This window comes from Myotis daubentonii, chromosome 3 (assembly GCF_963259705.1).
Source record: "Myotis daubentonii chromosome 3, mMyoDau2.1, whole genome shotgun sequence".
In the NCBI taxonomy this organism is placed as follows: Eukaryota; Metazoa; Chordata; class Mammalia; order Chiroptera; family Vespertilionidae; genus Myotis; species Myotis daubentonii.
Window position 1 is genome coordinate 64,487,299 of NC_081842.1, and position 20,415 is coordinate 64,507,713.

The 20,415-nt window shown below is 38.6% G+C and overlaps 2 protein-coding genes across 3 annotated transcripts in view; both read left to right on the forward strand.

Annotated features, from left to right (window-relative positions):
* The window catches only part of LSAMP (limbic system associated membrane protein), a 651,671-nt gene that overhangs the window by 210,936 nt on the left and 420,320 nt on the right, over nucleotides 1-20,415 (forward strand). The window lies entirely within an intron of this gene.
* LOC132230394 (selenoprotein K-like) lies at nucleotides 3,930-4,493 on the forward strand. Its single transcript, XM_059687780.1, has one exon. It carries the CDS (start codon nucleotides 3,976-3,978, stop codon nucleotides 4,249-4,251), a length of 276 nt encoding a protein of 91 aa, XP_059543763.1. The 5' UTR covers nucleotides 3,930-3,975; the 3' UTR covers nucleotides 4,252-4,493.

A 20,415-nucleotide genomic window follows, 5' to 3' on the forward strand; every position in this document is an offset into this window, starting at 1 on the left:
TAGCTTTGTCAATGCCACACAACTTAGCTCATTGTCAGGCATAAAGGCAGGCAAGGAGTAGGGAGGGAAAAATAAATTTCCCTTGCTTACTAATTTCTTACTCCTATAGTAAAAGGATGCTTCTAGTTGGTACAGGCTTCTCCCTAGTTTGAGTAGTTCAGCAGCTGCTCAGAAGCCCATCTCACATCCATCAAAGCCCAGCTAGGTTCATTTAACCTAATAGCTCTACTTTCTTGGTGTTTAAGGCCTGTGCTCATCTGAGATTCAGGACCTTCCTTGCCTCAGGCAGCAAATGTACCCTGTTGCTTAACAACAACAGCAAAAATGCTTCTCAAACAGTCCCCTTTCTCAGGCTGAACTACTGGGAGCTAGGATTGATTTTCTTCCCTTGGAACTTGAGATGCTCTGCAGCCAAGCCAAGGCCTTTACAATGCATCTGGGAAGCTTCTGTGGGGCTCCACAGATTGTCAGCAGGCTTTCCATCTAGATATTGAATGGACCAAGTGAACCTTTTTCTCTAAACATCTTTGGTTGAAAGGACTTTTGTAAGTTGCCTTTGCACAAGTACAGATGGCTCACTAAGAGAATATCAACTCTGTTCTTTAATCTAAGGAATCTAATTTTACATTCCGTAATGTCTGAGAACAGACATTAGAGAAGTCATATGGTTGCATTTACTACCGTTTTCTTGAAAAGCTGTTACCTGGCAATGCTAGCGAAGTGGAGCGAAACATGGATGACTGTGGAATTTGGAGGACTATATTTAGAATTTCCAGGACATCATTTGATGGCTCCCCAGCATCTCCTCTTGTACTAATTTCAAAACCCATGTGGAGAACTGTTGGTTCAATGTGCGCTTCTCTAAATGTGCTTAGTTCACACACCATGACCAGGGTCTTAACTTTGAGAGATGAACCATATGATGATCCCCATCTATAAACTGTGGGGATATGTTTCTGGCTGAAAATGTAGCAAAGGTATCTCACAGATTCAAGGCCTTAAGGGGTAGAATGTCCAAGGTGTGACACTGTTAGAGTATAAAAGAAGCCTCCTAGAGTGCTAGATAAATTCCACAATTACTTACCTGCTGAATTTTCCCCCCACTCTTGGATGATGACCAAGATGATGAAAATTATATGTTCTGAGCTGTGTTGAAAATCCTTTCATCAACTGTGTCCTTTTTTCTGCTCCTTTCTTTTGATTCATTCTCTCCATGAAGTCCTTACTCACTTCCATCTCAGTGTGCCTTCCCTTTACATAGACTCTCATTTCACTCGGAGCGTCAGAGCCATTAGCCTTCAATTGTCCACTTATAACTGCTTTGTATAACTTAGCTTTCTTTCTCCTAGTGAATGTATTAATTCTTTGACATCAAGGGTTTTTCACTGTGTTTATAGCCCTTGAAGCCCTTGACATAATCCTAAGGTTCACACTTGGATTTCATTAAGCACATGTTTATTGATTAATTGATTGCTATTCCTTCATGAAGTGTAGGGCACTGTTGCATGACACTAATGAAAAAGAAGCTGTGCCCTAGACTTACGGGGGATCCCTTTGTCGCTTATATACATGTCTGACTACTATGTTGTACACCTGAAACTAATATAATACTGAATGTCAAGTGCAATTGGAAAAAAATTAAAATGGAAAAAAAAGCCCAGAAGAATCTGTGACCCTCTGATAGAAATCGGAGGCTGAATTTAGAAAAATGAGTGGAAGATGAAGAACTTGGCTCTCACCAGGTTTGTGCTTTGGGGCGGGGAGAAGTCAGATTTTCTCACTCAAACACTGTTATGATCAGTGATTGAATTTGTCAGGACTTTGTCCCATAAAAAGAATCAGACTTTTTTACTGCATCAAGTGTTAAAAAAAAATCAGGCCTCAGATCTAATTAATAATTACATAAGGGCCAATTTCACAGCTCATTACTTCAAACAGGCCAATAGGAGGAATTTGAAAGGGGGGCTTAAACAAACATGGGCGTTCACGTTTGTAGTCCTCATGGCGACCCATAGCTAAATGGAAGAAACGTGAAACATTTTTGTGTTTCCTCACCAACTGATAGTTTTTGGCTCCATTAGTTCAGACTGTGACACAAAAGAAAAAGGATCAGGAGAAAATTTAAAGCCCAACCCCCTTGGTTTGCTTCACTAATAAGGCTACAAACTTTTAGTCAGTTTCCTCCTCCTCTCAACCCTCCCTTTCTCCTTTCATTTTGTTTAACTGAAGGCAATTCATCTCATTTTAATTAATTTTTACTTGCAGCATTATCATTCTGAGCATAAAGGCAAAAAGTTTTTCTTTTTAATTACAAAGCTAACAGCATTAATTACCAGTACAGTAAATGCATTGGCGCCTGCAAGCTGAGTGGGTTCCAAGGAGCTGAGGCAGCAATTGGTGAACTTCTCAACAGCTGGAAAAGGCTTAGTCACAAAGGAGAGACCTTTCAATGGCAAAAATCCGAAGGCTGTCTTCATGCTGATTGAGCCACTGTTTAATTGAAAGTGACAGAGCCTATGGACTAGGGGAAATGCTATTTTATTACAAGAACACGTTATTCATGGTGTCTCTCTGGACTTTTTGCTGGGTCTACTGTCAAATGGGAACCTAAAAATCAAACACATTTTGAAATAAATGAAAATAACCACAATGGCATAACACTACAGTATGGATGGATATAATCTCAAATGCCCTTTTTATATCACCCATTTACTTTTTGCTACAAATTAAGAAACATTCTCATAATGTGCTAAAATGCCAAAACCCAATGCCTAGTACGTGGCTGAACAGCACTGGCCAACATTTGCATATTAAACTGCTAAAGACAAACAAAAGTGTTCTTTCTATCCACAAGCTTGAAAGTCTCAATAGGTACACCACAACAGAGCCTTCCAAGTGTTTACCCTTTCGCAACTTATGGGCATTCTCATTTGCCAAACAAAATGTTAGAAAGAAATATCCCTACCACTCTGTAGATGGCTCATAGAACAAGTACGCCCCTATTTCTGCCCCAACATTTTCTTAACCTGCTGCCAAAGGATTATAAACAATCCTACACCTCTATCATTATCTGCATACAGTTCAATAATTTCCTCCCAGATGATCTCCTACGTTTCTAGACATTTCTACATGCTTATTAAAAACCTTCCTTCCTCTTATAACTCCATTTCCTTGTAATTCAGTAACCTCCTTTTTATCTCTCCTTTATATTTTTTTAGTCAATAACTGATCATTGAAAACCTACCTGTACCACCTGTAAGATCTGAAATTATTTAGGGAAAAAGAGAATCAGGCCTAATAACTACTGAAGGCCTTATAGATCCCCTTATACCTTCTTCAGAAACTACTAGAGACATAACCTCTCTTCTCTTTTGAGTTTTGCCATCCTTTTACCCAATTCATAAAATTTCAAATAAATATAAAATAATACATTTTATTTCCATTTATAATTTTATTATTGAAAGAGTAAAAATTAATTTCCTTCTATAGATATAAAATGTTTCATAATGATTTTATGTAGAAGTAGAATTTGTGGCCTTATGTATGAACTTAACCACAAATTATGAAAGACTTTCTATGGAGAAAGTGTGTTGTCAGTTCCAAATGACTGAATTATAAATGGAATTTTGGAATGTTTCCTTTGTATATTGGAAATTGCCTGTAATTATTGGTATCTAGGAGTGCAATTCAGTGCTATCCAACTAGCAAATTTATCTCTAGCCTATCAAAATTTTATTATTTATTTTTTAAAATACAATGTGATTTATTTATAAATTAGAACAAATTAACAATGAACACTTTCAGAAGCTGAAAAAGGGCACCAACAGTACTAAATACATAGCCTTTTAATTTTCTACAAATTCGGAGTTTTAATTATACAAAGATGAGTAGTCAATTAGGTAACCTAAAAATATTGACTTATTAAACTATATTAATACTTTCAATTTGCCTGGGAGGAGGGGAACGAGGATCAAGATGGTCTACATCGAAAACAGACAAGTGTTGGACAGCAGGAGTCAGTCCCCATGGAGATTATCTTTGATAACAGATTTCTTCTGGGGAATAGCTGAGTTCGTGGTTTTGTTTTTCAAAACTCTGCTTCAGAAAGATATGAAAAAGGGAAGAGGCTACGGAAACTCATCTGATTCCAGATATGATGATGGAAGAGGGCCCCCAGGAAACCCTCCCAAAAGAATGGGTCGAATTAATCATCTGCGTGGCCCCAGTCCTCCTCCAATGGCTGGTGGATGAGGAAGCAGACAACTGGACATGCACATTCATAGTGGAAGGAAACCATCAAGCAGTGAAGGGCTGACCAGGATGGACAAGTAAATGAACGTGTATGTCTAAACAAGAATTACTCTGTGTCCTCACAGACGAATGAGGTCGTGTTGGGAATTCCCTCACAGGGATCTGGCATGACTGACATGCAATTCTATAAATGCACATGTTTGTCTCATTATCTTTTTGTATAGTTTATTCAAAATTTTAAATAAGCAGGAATTTCCAGTTAATTTTAGCTCTTTGGTATTAACATTGATTTGAATTTAGATTTCATTTATAAATACTCTGAGGATATATTATAACTTCTAGATTTCCTTTGGTTTTTCTTAAATAAGTAAATGAATTGTGTAAAATCTTGAGAATGTGAAAGACAAATGTTTCTGTTCATTTTTTCTCTCAATATTTTCATTTGGTAGAAAAAGACTATAATCCCCCCAAGAAAACATTTTTAAAAGGAATTCTGGTGTCTTTTGATTGTGAAATTTCTATGAGGAAGCTTACAAACCATAATGGAAAAAAATTTAGAGAAAATTAAGTGCTGGATTTATTCAATTTTTAATAAAACATGACAGTTATTTGGATTTGAATTTGTCAAATATTTTACTACTTGTTAAATCCCACTGAATGTCTTGAACCCTAGAGCAAGGTGATAGAGCTGATATTTCCCAAGCAGTACCTCAGATTATCATTTGAAAGAGCCTGTAGGAAATACTAGATGAGATAGTGAATAGGCTACCTGTTTATCCTAAAGACCCTAGCTTCCTTCATGGATTAATGCTAATCTTCTTTGGAAAATCTGTGCTAGTTTTCCTATTGTACCCACCTTTGCTTTACTTGACATGTTTTCTATATTGATAGCACTTAAAATTGACCTCCCTTATTTTGGCAAATTATTCTCACATTTAACAGGAACAAAGTAATTACAACTGATACCACAATAACATAATAATGGTGATGAAAATCACAATAATAGTAATAGCTATCATTTAATTGAGTACTTTCTGTATTAATAATTAATTTATTATCTTTATTTTACAAATAAAAAGATGAGGCTCAGAGTGTTCAATGTTTTGACCAAAGTGACGTGATTAGTAGTGAAATCTGAACTAAAACCCAAGTCTATCTAATTAAAGAGTCTGAGCTGTAAATATTCTAGGGGTACTAGTGATGAAGTTATACATTTAAATGTGTCTCTTCCACACTTGATATACTTTAAGAATTGTTAATGGCCCAGCTGGCATGGCTCAGTGATTGAGGGTCAACCCATGAACCAGGAGGTCATGGTTTGATTCCCAGTCAGGGCACATACCCAGGTTTCAGGCTTGGGTATGCCAGAGGAAGCTCATCAACAGTTCTCTCTCATCACCAATGTTTCTATCTCTCTCTTCCTCTCTCTGAAATCAATTTAAAAAAAAAACATCTAAATTAAATGATAGTTAATATATCACTTAGCCTTGGGAATATTGATTTCTCATCAATACTATCACAGGAGGTTCTATGAAAGGATATTTTCTATAATACTGCGCCACCTCTTCAAGAGTTTAGATGAGTGTTGGAAAGACTGGAGCCTGCATACAATAAGGAGGATTTGAAAAACAACATTAAATTTGTAGAAACAGACAGGAATGATGTTCTCTTCCATTTGAAGGCAGGCTCTACTAATTCACACATCTCATATTTTGTCTCTATGGCCTGGCTTACATTACTTTTTTCCAAGATTGTACTTTTTATGTACAAATATGTATCAATGTGTTTAGATAGCTATGTGATTAATATGAATTAGTAGAATGTTGAATGCTTTATCATTATTCTCCTTTGAACCAATACCAGCATGACTGAATTTTGGTAAGACTTAAAATCACAGCTGTTGCCAGGCTAAGCAAAATCATATGATTGAAAGTTATAATCTTTTAAAATGTGAACCAACTATCATTTCTGTTGTTTATATGTGAGGTGTCATCCATAAACTTCATAAAAAGGGTTACAGAGAACAGAGAAGAAAAGAGGAAAGAAGGGGCAAGATAATAATAAGAGATATAAGAAAGATAGGAAAGATGAAGCAAAAATAGAGAAGAACAGAAGGGATAATTCTATTTTAAGAGGAAAATAGTTTGGAAATAAATAAATAAATAAATAAATAAATAAAGTCAGTTAAGCAGGGTAAACCTGGACTTTGAATGCATGTTATACTACAACACTTAACTAATATTTATTAACCATTTGATATGTGCCTGGTGTATGGAATCAGGTAAAATAAGTGAGGTTTTAACCCATAAATATTATATAAATACATATTCTGACTAATGCTATGATGAAAACATGCATGGGAGGTATTCCTTAGATTGGGTGGTTAGATAAGATGACTGGTTAAATTGAAACCAGAAAGATGAGAAGGGTCTACCTATGTGAAGAGAAGATCAAGAGATGCTTTATAGATATAATTGACAAGCATGGCATAGATAATACTGGGAAATGTTCACAATATAGCAGTCATTTCATGACTCCTAAGCAAGTGACTCTGTGATTATTTAGATACCTCACTATGAAGGGGTGGGTGTAGAGGAACTTGAAGCAGAATGGCAAACCCAAGGTTCACTCTCCAGAAGAACACCTTAAATTCCTTGATGCTAATGAAATAAATAATTAGGAAAAAACACTAATGCATATTTCGGGGGGGGGTAGTATATAAATTTGTTACAGAATGGAGGGAGAAGAAAGTAAGGGCTACAAAATACTATTCAGTGCTGGTGTGTGGGGCATAGGGTAGAAGGGAAATTTGAGGGGCCTGGTTTCTCAGATTCTTCTTCAGGAGAGGTTAAAAGAGCTAGTCTTCCTATAATAATAATGCCAGACATGTACTTTATAAAGCCCATCTGTGATATGTCTACATTACACACACACACACACACACAAAGAACAACAACCCTGGAAGGGATTAAACCTTCTAACATATACTTTTGCAAGGATGTGGGCCATAAAAGGATGGCCCAGTGATCAAAAGCTAAGATCTATAGGCCAGAGGATCTTATCACTGTGAAACAGTTATGAGAACAGCTTCTGATGATAAAACAGGGTAAATGGACTGCTCTGTCCCTCCAGCAATGGTCAGCAATAGGATAAGAGAGAACCAAGGAGTACCAAAAGAACATGTAATATGCTGGGATCACCTTCTAGTAGAAGTGAACTAAATGGCAATTTGTCAAACTTCGGTGTTATCTCTCTGGGATAGACAAACAACTATTTTCAGAAGCTGAGGAGACAGGCTCTTCTCTGAGGAGGGGACTTGATTATAAACCATGAGTGATTCTGGGCCAGGTGCCTAACATTCAGGAGAGTGCGATAAGGGTGTGTGGAGATTTGTGGTTTTCGTTCCTCAGAGCAGCTTATGAAGTTTGGGAGGAGAATTAGAAAAACGCATCAATTGTTTACTGGTCAATTCATATATAAGTGAAATCATATGACATTTTTCTTTCTCTGTCTGACTTATTTCACTGAGCATAATGCCTTCTAGGTCCATCCATGTTGCAAATGGTAAGATTTTATTCTTTTCTTATGGCTGAGTAATATTCTATTGCACATATGTACCACATTTTCTTTATCCATTCACCTATTGATGGGGACTTAGTTTGCTTCCATATCTTGGCTGTTGCAAATAATGCTGTCATGAACATAGGGGAGTATCCTGTATAATAAAGCGATAGTATGCAAATTGACCATCACTCCAACACACAAGATGGCTGCCCCCATGTGTGCAAAGGTGGCCACCCCCATGTGGACACAATATGGCCACCACAAGATGGCCAGCAGGGGAGGGCAGTTATGGGTGATCAGGCCTGCAGGGAAGTACAGTTGGGGGGGACCAAGGTCTGTAGGGGAGGGCAGTTGGGGGTGACCAGGCAAGAAGGGGAGGGCAGTTAGGGGTGACCAGCCTGGCAGGGGAGGGCAGTTAGGGGCAATCGGGCTGGCAGGGGTGCGGTTAGGTGTTGATCAGTCTGGCAGGGGAGTGGTTAGGGGGTGATCAGGCTGGCAAGGAGAAGTGGTTAGGGGCAATCAGGCAGGCAGGCAGGCATGCAAGCGGTTGGGAGCCAGCAGTCCTGGATTGTCACAAGGATGTCTGACTGCCCCTTTAGGCCTGATCCTGGCTAAAGGGGAGTAAGATATCCCTTGAGGGGGTCCCAGATTGGAGAGGGTGCAGGCTGGTCTGAGGGACACACACATCCCCTCTGCACTGGGCCTCTAAGATTATATATATATATATTTGGGTGTTTTTTTTTTTTAATTAGTGTTTTGGATTTCTACAGATAAATACCCAGAATTGGAATTGCTGAGTCATAAGGTAGTTTTATTTTTAATATTTTGAGGAAACTTCATAATGTTTTTCATAGTGGCTGCACCATTTTTCAATTGGGAGTCAATTGTATCCACTAAATAGTCCATATTCAAATTTTCCCTATATGATTTCTAGCATACCGTTTACAGCTGATTGGTTCAAATTACTATTGAAGTCCATTCATTGAGCTAAGTATTTAATTTATAAGCTGAGAAAATCTGTTTCTGATCAATAAATCAAAAATACTATAGATTTAGTCATTTAACAAATATGAATTAATACTAAGCACTTCCTAGAGGCCAGACCTACTGTCCTAGTTGCTTGGTATATATATGGTGAACAAAATAGCCAGGGACTAACTTGGAAGGTCATTCTAGGGCTAGCCGAACTATCACAGGGCTACATGGTCTCACGAGTGTTGCTTTAAGCTGAATGGCTGGAGGACAGTGTCTATAGTGACAGATCAAAGGCTGCCTTTTCTTTTGTGCCTTTGACTTCTGTAAGGTAGACAGGCTTTTGCTTCCTTAGTTACATGTTTACAGGCACTTTTTAGACCAGAATGATTAATGAGGAGCTAGAAATTGAACAGGCTCTTCGGGTGATAAGGAACATTTTTGAGCCCAGAAAAATATATCCTTTTTATCTGTTTGCCTTTTTTTTTTTTAAACCAAATGTCTATTGTGTTATCTAGTTCTGGATTCTCTATCTTTTGTCATATTCCATTGGAATCTGTGAATGAATTGAAAAGTTATTAAAAGAAGAAAAGAAAGAAACTGAGAATGAGTGTATACCATTTTTGTTTTTTTAATATATTTCTTAAGGAGGGCCTATGCCAGGGTTCATGTCCCAGCATCAAGAAGGGTTCAGAAATCTGGAAAAGGCTGTGCGCAAATGACATAGAAATCCAGAGACTAATAAAGAGTCCGAAGACAAGTTGTAATTTTGAAATGCATTGGGGGGTCAAAGGACCTTCAGCTAAAGGAACTGAAGAGTACTTCCTTCTCTAATACCCTTGCTTTTATTAACACAATTTGTCCTAAGGCGAGGTGGAGATAATACACTTCAAAGGGTAAGGTTTCAAAGGGTACAGAAGCATTGTCAGTTTGGGGAATAGCCTACGGCTGTTCAGGTGTTTGGCCAACAGGAGGCAATAACATGTAGATTTAGATGCCCTTTAACTGTCTGGCAGCCACAATCAGTTTCCTATTCAGGTTTGGGGAAATGCCTTTAGCCATTCCCAACAGGTGACTACATGTGTGACTCAACCCTGTTGAGTCCCCAGGTTTCATCAACCTTTTGATGAAACTCTTAAAATTATGACATGCTGGAATTGGTCTACTGCAGGCCTAAGAAGTATGCTTCCTATATTGCTCACCTGTTTCTTGGATGTATTATGCAAATGACTGAGTGCAGAAATCTTCACTAAAATGCTTAGCAATCCTTGGGTGAAGGGTCTAATTAAGGGAGCATTACTATTTTTATTATTTTCTGGGAATGGTTTAAAATAATTATGGTTGGATAATATGAATAGTGGTTCCTTGAAAGAGCTAACCCGGCAGCCTGGTAGGGAGGTTATGATCTTGGAGTCGTAAGCCTCGTTGAGTCATTAAGTAACAGGGAGTGCAATCTAATTAAATTTGACATCCTCACAAGGGGGATCATACCCACAGGTAGTACTACAGCATGACACTTCAGGAAGAATTTTTATTTTTTAAAGAAAGTTCATTAAAAAGAGACTGAGGGGAAAAGTTTGAAAAAGAAAATTTATGAAATCAGCAAAGGAGCCACTTTAAAATATCCCCCTGGAGAAAGAATTAGACCTGTGAAAGCATCAGCAGTTTCCAAAGGGTTGTACAATCATCTGTGCAGTTGGTATGCAGGCAGGGTCAGACCTCAGGCAGCCGCATTGTGGGACTGGCATCACCGTGCACCTGAAGCAGTCTCGGTAGCTAAATGCTATCACATGCCCACCGTATCATTAGGGAATGCAGCCCTTTTCTTAATGTTAAACAAAAGTGCTGTAATATTTACATTAAATACCAAATCTTCCAGAGGATAATGTACAATAGCACCACTTTCATAAAACTTTAATTTTTACTTTTTCATGTTTCTTTCAAACCTCTGTTCATATGAACATGTATTTTACATAGCTGAGATACTAGTGCGCAAACCCATTTTGTGATTTGCTTTTTTATGTAACATGATAGGCTAACCATTTTCAGTAGCTTTCAATTCTTATATATTTCAGTGTTAAGTGGCTTCATAATATTTGACTGAATTTATATGCCACACTAGAAAATTCTATTTTTGGACATTTAGATTGTTTCTAATTTTTCATTACTATAAATAAATTTCAATTAATTTTTTGACCCATTTGAACAGTTCAGGTCTAATGTAAGTATTTAATAAATATTTGGTGAAGGGATGAATACAATTATGTTTGTCCTTTCTAGGCTAGTATTACCAGGAATGTCATTCTGTTTTTGGAATTTCTATTACTTATCCAACAAGTTGTATAATTTACAATGTCACCAAATTGTATGAATACCTTTTACTCTCAACCTCTCCAGTAGTTGTTATTTGTTAAACATTAAAAACAAATCTAGGCTAATAGTTTCTTTAGTTTGCATGCACTGCATTGTGTCTATTACACAAGAGAGTATTTTACCGTTTATGCAGTTTATGTATTTTGAATAGGGGATTTTTGTGGAAAAACCACAAAAGTCCATTCAAAAATGGGTGAGAAGATAAAAGATGAGACAAAAAAAGAGCAGTAGAGGTAAGGAACATGTTAAATCCCTTCACAGAGCCCACCCCTGGCTTCTGTGAAATCATCTTTTCTTCCTTTCCCCACGCCCCAGTAGACACTGTTCACAGCACAAAACTCAAATATATTCCTGACACACAACTTCACATCCACACTGAAAGTCCAACCAACATAATCAGAAAGGAAAATAATGAGGTTAATCCTTTTCCCATCTCACATTTAAATAGCTTGATATATAAATGTGTTTATGCCCTAAAGGGGATACTTAAAAATTTTAAAACAAGCTCCAAATAAATAGTTATTAAAAAGTAACTTCATCCATGGCAGGCAACTGTCAGCCCATGGGATGCAGTGCTATGGATATAAAAAAGTATCTAATTGTATTTTTGAAGTTATAAAATAGGCATAACATCAGATACTGTGAGAGCTGGGAGAGGTCTTAGAGATTACACTCATTTTATGAATGAGGAACCACATCCAGGGAGAGACAAGGTTCCCAAATCACACAGCTTAGTGTTGGAGCCAGAGCTAGAATCCGGAGAGTTGTACAACCCCATCATTACAGATCTTTCTTCCAGAAAGAGAAGCAGCTGCCAATTCCAGTGATGGTAAGCCCATGGAGGTGAGACTGTTTCCTCAGACACAGCGCATAATAGATGCTTAATCATTATCTTTTTCTTTTCCTGACACCAAAGTTCTTGCCTTTATTTATTTATTTATTTATTTATTTATTTATTTATTTATTTATTGTTTTATTGCTTAAAGTATTACAAAGGGTATTACATATGTGTCCTTTTATTTTCCCCCGCCCTTGACAATCCCCTGGCCTTTTGAATGAATTTTCACACTGTGAAACTGACCAATCAGACTTTTGAGGAAGAGCAAGAGAAAAAGGTGAAGTCTTCCTGGTTCATGTGACCCAGTGGTTGAATGTCGACCTATGAACCAGGAGATCACAATAGGATTCCTGGTCAGGGCACACGTTCAGGTTTGAGGCAGCCTATCAATGTTTCTCTCTCTTCATTGATGGTTCTATCTCTCTCTCCCTCTTCCTGCCTCTCTCTGAAATCAATAAAAACATTTTAAAAAAAGAAAAAAGCGTCAAATGTGCTTACTGTACCCCACCTACACAAACATACAAGGTGGGGCACAGTAGGTTTGCAATGGTGAATACCCGAAACACAAAGTTTATTCTTGTATTATTATTGATTATTTTATTATTAGAGGCCCGGCTCACGAAATTTGTGTACGGGGAGGGTCCCTAGGCCTGGCCTACAATCAGGGCTGATCTTCCCTGGCTGCTGGCAGCCAGCCCTGCCCCCCGCTGCCACTGCCCCAGGTTGCATTCTGTGTGTGGGACCACTGGTGAGGTGATTGGGGCCCCGGCGCTACCCATGTCCGCCACCACCCACCTGAGTTCCCAGTTCCCCTGTGGGCTGGGGGCAGCTCCTGTGTTGAGCATCTGCCCCCTTGTGGTCATAGCCGGCCAGTCGTTTTGCTGTCCGGTCGATTTGCATAATATATATATTTCCCTTTTGAATAACTGTAAACCTACTTTTACCCCACTTTGTATAGTTGTTCACCAAATGTTACACAGATGTTTTCAGATTGCTCTCTGCAAAGTTATGTGTCTCTTGGCATCTCTTCAGGGTCACAGTGGGGATGGAGGGAATGAGATAGCAGGGCCTTTATCAGTGCCTCAGTCAGCATAGCTCTGCTGGTATCTGTTACATACAGCAAAAATCTGTGTAAGATATTGTGATCCTGAAGGTTCTGCCTCTCTCTATCTCTCAAATGCATATAGCCCCCACCCCCACCCCATACACTTGCAAACAACTGATCTATGTTAGCTATCTCATTATACAGGCAAATGAGAGGAGGTTCAGACATGTGGAATGGTTGAGTGGCTTCCCTAGCTGGTTAGAAGGTGAGGTGGGAGACTAGAGAGGGCTGTAATTTGGAATCCTGAGATTCTTGATCTCAAACCTGCCTCCATTAGTTTATCAGATTTGTTAAGTTGGTCAAGTTAATTAACTTGCTGAATGTCAATATCCTTGTTTATAAAATAGGGTCATCAAAACTCTTATACATGCTGTTTTAAGATAAAAGGAAGTAATATATGTAAATAAGTAGTTTCAGTATTTTAAACAAATGTTTGTAGTATTTTTGTTTCCCCTTTTCTTTAGTCTCAGGGTCAAAACTGAAACTATGCTTCCTGAATCCCATTTAGTACTCTTTTGATCACAGAATGGCTGCTAATCCTGCTCATGTCAGAGTTGTTCTCCATCCTACTTGATTGCAGTGGATAAGTGACCCCCAAATCCCTTATCTCATTCCTTGGTTCTAGTTTGATAAATACAAATCCTGAAACTCTTAAAGGTCTAATGCCAGAAAAGCCATAATGGCTGTTCATAACCCAGCAAATCCCAATGCCTGATAGAACAAAGATGGTAGTATCTCAGACTATCTACTTCTTTTTTGTGAGGCAGCACGAAGTGTCTCTACATCTCTTCTTTCCAATGACTGATAAATTATTCTCTATTACACATTTCCCCACATTGAGCTTCTGTTCCAACTGAGCCCCTTCTATTGTCATTGTCCCTCTTCCTTTGGTACTTGGTTCCTTTTAGAATGATCTTGTGTGTGTATTTGTATATGTGTGTGCATATATATTACACATAAAAATATATAGTATATGTCTGGCAGGGTGGCTCAGTTTGTTGGAGCATCATGTCATGCACCAAAAGTTTGTGGGTTCAATTCCTGGTCAGGGCAAATACCTCATTTGTGGGTTCTATCCCCAGTCAGGATGCAACAGAAGGGAACCAATAGATGTTGTACATCGATGTTTCTCTCTCTCCCTCTCCACCCTCTTCTATTTTCATTAGAATCAGTGAAAATATCCTCAGCTGAGGATTTAAAAAAAGCATATAGTATATGCATATAAATGTAGAGATATACACACACACATATATGCAAATAACAGGGAAAATGGCAAGACTTTATTAAAAGGTAATTCCTTTACTACTAGGGTTAGAGGGCAGAAGCATAAACTGTTACTGGTAAGAAATTTGAACCCACTCAAATTAAAGTTAAAAATCTGAAGACTAAATACATGGTTTTAAAAATGAAAGTGGAAGGGAGAGAGATGCAGCCCATTTAGGAGAGAGGTGCCTGGTGGTGGGAGGTTATCAGTGAAATCCATGCAGTACTGCTGGGTACAGAGACCTCCGTGCTGCTGCTGTAAACACCTGAAGCAAATTTTCCAAATATGTATCAAAACTGTTGGCAAGTGGGGGATGATGATGGGAGAAGGGAGATGCAGTGGTGGCCAGGAGAGTTTTAATTTAAACAGTACAATTGTGAGTGTATTTTCATAACAGATAACCAACAAAACCCCACTGTTGCTGTACCTTCTAAAACAGCTCATCAGATAAAGCCTGTTATCATCTGTTGTACTCCAGAGGTAATAGGCTGACATTTGATCCATGTTGTGTCCTTCTGGGATCAATTACATAGTTGGTCTGCATCTTCTTTCTCCTGAATCCATGACATGTTGGAAAAGTTGGACTTCCCAACATCTATGGGCTCTACTGCTCTTGGAAGGTGACTACATGGAAGGAAGGGTTCCCATTCCTCTTCTTCCTTAGCTCCCCAATTCCCCACATGTACCTCCCACTCCTGAGTACCTAGACCATGCGATCCACATGCCCCACATACATTATCAGATTGCTCAGTAGCATCTTCAAATGCTGGAAGAGTTTCAGACTAGACATGCTTTGCACTATTTTCAAATGTGCTGTCCTTTTTACCTGAACCTCTCTGGGAATAAACCCTATGAACTAAATGTTACTAGTCCCTGTCCTATGGCCTGGGAAGGGAGCCCCCCCCCATGGTTCTCAAAGTCCCCTCCAAACCCCCACCCAGCACATAGGCAGATGTAAGCAGTGTGTTGCAGAGGCTGTATACAAAAGCACAGAATTAGAAATTACCTGATTTCAAACAGTAACCTAAACAAATTATTTAAACTTTTTAATCATGTTTTCTCATTTGTAATTGAAGATATTATCTTCATAAAGCTGTTATGTGAAATAAATAAGCAAATATTATGTAAAACTAGAGGCCCTGTGCATGAAATTTGTGCACTGGGGCGGGGGGGGGGGCATCCTTCAGCCCTGTGCCCTTTTACAGTCTGGGAGCCCTTGGGGGATATCTGACTGATGGCTTAGGCCTGCTCCTCCTGCCCCCTGGACCTAAGCCAGCAGTCCGAAATCCTTAGCGCTGCTGCGCAGGCGGGAGAAGCTACTGCCACCGCTGTGCTCACCAGCTGTGAGTCGGGCTTCTGGCTGAGCGGCGCTCCCCCTGTGGGAGCGCACTGACCACCAGGGGGCAGCCCCTGCATTGAGCATCTGCCCCCTGGTGATCAGTGCCCATCATAGCGACCAGTTGTTCTTCTGTTTGGTTGATTTTCATATTAACCTTTTATTATATAGGTTGTTTAGCCCAGTACTTGGCACATGGCAGCTCTTTTGAAATAAGAGAATAGAAAACTATAATCAATGGCTTCTTCCCACTAGAATGTAAACTCCTTAGAGCAGACACTGTGTCTTAATATCTATGCAGAAGATAGTAGACAATGAATTTGGAAGTAATGAATGAAGAATGTTGTGTTTATGAACAAATCGTAAAACAGGAGCTCAGAAGATTTAAAGAACTTGCCCAAAGTTACCCATTGTTAGAAGGGCTGGAATTTGAGGCCAGATACATATTATTCTATGCTGCCAGGCAGTCTTCTGAAACATAAATGCTTTTTTCAAGTTTCTTTACTTTGTGAGGGTTAGATCTTACTTTTTCAAGCATAATTTGTTGAGCTCTACAGGCTTGGTGGCAAAACAACCATAAATCCTTAGGACTTGATAGTAAAGTGTTTTGGCTCAATTACCTGCAGGAATTTATCTGTTTGGTGAAGGTGTGAGCTCATACCCCAACAGCCACCAGCAGTGAGGATTAATCTCCCGAGTCTTAATTAAAAGTCTTCGGGGGAATACAACTGCCTCAGGAAGTGCCAGAAATCACATTTGAAAACTTCCTGATTGTGATATTTCCAATGTCATATTGCAGATTCAAGAAAATTGGGTGTTTGAAATAAGCTTAGGATAAGAACAGCCTCACTTTAAGTGCTTATCTTAACCACCCAACCATCTGTTCTGCTCCCATCACGGTTCTGAACAGTACATAAGAACAAGCATTCTCCTCTCCCTGTCCCATTTTGCATCTGATCATGATCTATTTCCAAAGTAGTTTATTTCTCTCCTCTCCCCGTCAAGTAAAGCAGGAACTAGCTGCGAACGTTTCAACAGAATTGAGTCTTCACCTCTTCCTCATACCTCCTCCCTAAATATCTTCTGTTTTAAACTCATAGTTATTTCAGTGACTTTTCTTTTTCAAATATTCACATCCAATTCATAACTACGCCAACTGATTCTTTTTCCCTGAACAGTTTCTTGTATCTCTTCCTTCCTCTTTACCTCATGCATTAGATTATTATAAAAATGTTATTTTCTGTTTCCCTGCTTTTAGGTTCCCCCATGCCCGTGCCATCTCAGACAAGACGTAAAAGTAATGAGTTTTTTAACTCATTAAATGAGTTTTTTAACTCATTAATAAAGCAGGGCTACCAGGAAAACAAAACAAAAACCAAGAAGCTAATTTGATCCTCTGCTTTATTACGAGATGTGCATTGCCCAGAACAAGGACAGTGAATGTCCGCATCAGAGCATACCTAGGGTGGTACATTCCGTTCCAGACACATTTAAAGAGCATGAGCACACTAGAGGAGACACATTACACTCCGATCCAGATGGCAGTGGGCCTAGAAGTCATGGCGGGTAAGGGACAAGTTAAAAACCCTGAGGAAGTGTATTTGAAAATAGAGAGGCTAAAGGAGACACGACAAACTATGACTTCAAGGTGTGTTACATAGTACCAGGATTAAATTTACTTGCAAGGAGAAAACTTGAATCATTGATTGGAAACTAAGGATAAGTGGATTTCAGATACACCTCAGGAAGAGTTTTCTAATGTTTTATCCATGTAAATAGGGATGATGCTGTGTGAGGTAGTGGCTTTCTTGTATCAGAAGCTGTTGCATGGCTACTTATTCCAGATTTTGCAGCATATTTTCATGGTAGAGAAGGAAGGTTGAGCACATAACCTCCCGGACTGTCTGAAATGCTTAATGACCTTTATTCTTCAATCATTTGAACCTTATTATTCACCTTTTTTGTTTGTTTGTTCTGTTTCTTTTTTAAAACAGCTTTATTGAGGTGTTCTTTACTTATAAAATCACCCAATTTAAGTGAACATTGGAAATTTTCAGGACTTTATTCTTTTATAGAAGTTTTATGTTCACAGGAAAATTGACGGGAAAGTAAGGAAATTTCCCAGCTACCTTCTGCCCCTATTCATGCAAGCCTTCTTCCCCCTTCTTATCAACACCCCTCTCTCCCCCATCAGAATGGTACAATTGTTATAACTGATGATACTACACTGACACATCATAAACACCTGAAGTCTGTAGTCCACATTAGTATTCACCCCTGTTTTTGTACTTTATGTGCATTGGACAAATGTATAGTGATATCTATCATCATTATAGTATCATACACAGTATTTTCTCTGCCTTAAAAATCCTTTGTGTTCTGTCTGCCCCACCTACCCCACTAACTGCTGATCTTTTTATTGTCTCTATAGTTTTGTCTTTTCCAGAATATTGTATCGTTGGATTCATACAGTGTATGGCTTTTTCACATTGATTTCTTTCACTTTGTAATGCTCATTTAAGGTCCCTCCATGTCTTTTCATGACTTGATAGCTCATTTTTTTTTAGCATTGAATAATATTCCACTGTCTAGACATACCCCAGTTTATATATCCATTCACCTACTGAAGGACAACTTGGTTATTTATCAATGTCTTAGTGAACACCTTTTGCTTTAGTCAACCCAGTTATCCTCAACTACCATGGTTTATCCTGATCATGGACCATTGCATATACATACACTCTCCTGAACAATCTATGCCCACCATCTCCCTCAAAGTCAACTCAAGGAGTTTTATCTAATTAATCTCACATTTCTAATTGCTTGGCAGCTGAATTAGTGAGGGGTCAGACTGAGAGTCTATAAAAAATATACTGGGGTGGGAGGGAAACAGTAGCACAAATATATTAGAAGATCATTTCTCTCTCAGGTAACAGCTCAGAAATAGGCGGTCTTGATCAGGGTGCCTTCACATCTTCAGTAAGTGCCCTCCATCTCTCTGACCCAGGCAGTTTTCCTCCTTCTCACCTTCTTGCATCAGCAGGGTCCTGGATATGTGCCAAGGCATTTCATTCTCAATAATTTAAAGAGCAAACTTGGAAGTTGCAAATATCACCTTCACTCACATTGCATTCACCAGAATTTTGTCTCATGGTTGCATCCAACTGTAAGGAAGGCTGAGTAATAGAGTCTCCCTTGAATGATCAGGGATGAGCCACAACTCAAGTACAGATGAAAGGGAGAATGAATGTTGGAAACATCTCATAGTTGTCTAGAGCAACCCATCAGCAGTTACTTACTTGGTTGTTTTCTGCTTTATTTTTTTTTATGACAGTAAATTTTCCTTTTTTCAAAAACAAAACAAGTTGCCCTAGCTGTCTTGGCTCAGTGGATAGAGCGTCAGCCTGCGGATTGAAGGGTCCCAGGTTCGATTCTGGCCAAGGGCTCATGCCTGGGTTGCGGGCTCGATCCTCAGTAGTGGGCGTGCAGGAGGCAGCCGATCAATGATTCTCATCATTGATGTTTCTATTTCTCTCTCCTTCTCCCTTCCTCTCTGAAATCAATAAAGAAATATATATATATTTTAAAAAACAACCTTATTTTGATGAATTCATATGCTTAAAATTTGTTCTAGCAATAATTTTAGCATTTTCTTTTTGAGTATGCAATCTCTATATTTTAATGCAAATGCCCCATAATGCTTTTTTTAATAGATTTTTATTGATTTCAGAGAGGAAGGGAGAGGGAAGGAGAGATAGAAACATAAGTGATTAGAGAAAATCATTGATCGACTGCCTCCTGAACGCCCTGTACTGGGGATTAAGCCTGAAAGCCCGGGCATGTGCCCAGGAATTGAATGACTGGGAATTGAACTGTCACTTCCTGGTTCATAGGTCAATGCTTAACCACTGTGCTACACCAGCCAGGCTTCTAAAAGGGGATAGACAGTGAAACTTCAGAATTGTTGAACATAGTTTAAAAATAAACAAATTACAAAGTGATCCACTAAAAATATTCATATTGCTAAAACTCTCACTGATGAGACTTATATTAAAATCTTTACATTCCCACACAGGTTATACCATTAGTGCAGCAAAGCAGCAGAACTTGGTGCTTAGAGATACAAATAAGTCAGGTTGCCAGCTACATGCTGCTTCCTTCCCAGTGTATGCACACAGAGTGACACTCTCCCAGCTGATGAAGAGAGCAGCATGCTGTAAGAAAATAGTACTTGAACTTGCAAATCCAAAACCTGTTTTTATGATTTTTATAAGTTTCATATATTAGTTAGATGGTCTTTAAGTGCTTAAATAAGAATTTATAATATCAAATCAACTTGGAAGGGTGTCTTTGAAGTTGATTTTCCTTCTGCGGGTACTTTGAAGTTTCATTTTGTCTCTAAACAAAATTCTCTAAATTAAATATCTGCCTTAACAGAGCAAATGGCAAAAGTGAAATTGCATGGTGAGTATGCTCAGAAGAATATCATTCTATATGGAGTATCATTCTCAATTACTTGCCTCTCAATACTCTTTAAAATTGGATTTTCCTTTTATTTTGATCTTTATCAGGAAACATTATAGCATTGCCATAAATGAAAAGAAACTTTCACCTTTAGCATCTTTAAAATTTAACTTTCTCATCACTCCTGAATTACTTTGCACCTAGAACTGAATGCTGTGCACCTTTCCAATTGGCTGATCATAAGCATT

Coding starts and splice junctions, on each gene's coding strand:
- LOC132230394 (XM_059687780.1), top strand. CDS start 3,976: ATGGTCTACATCGAAAACAGACAAGTGTTGGACAGCAGGAGTCAGTCC.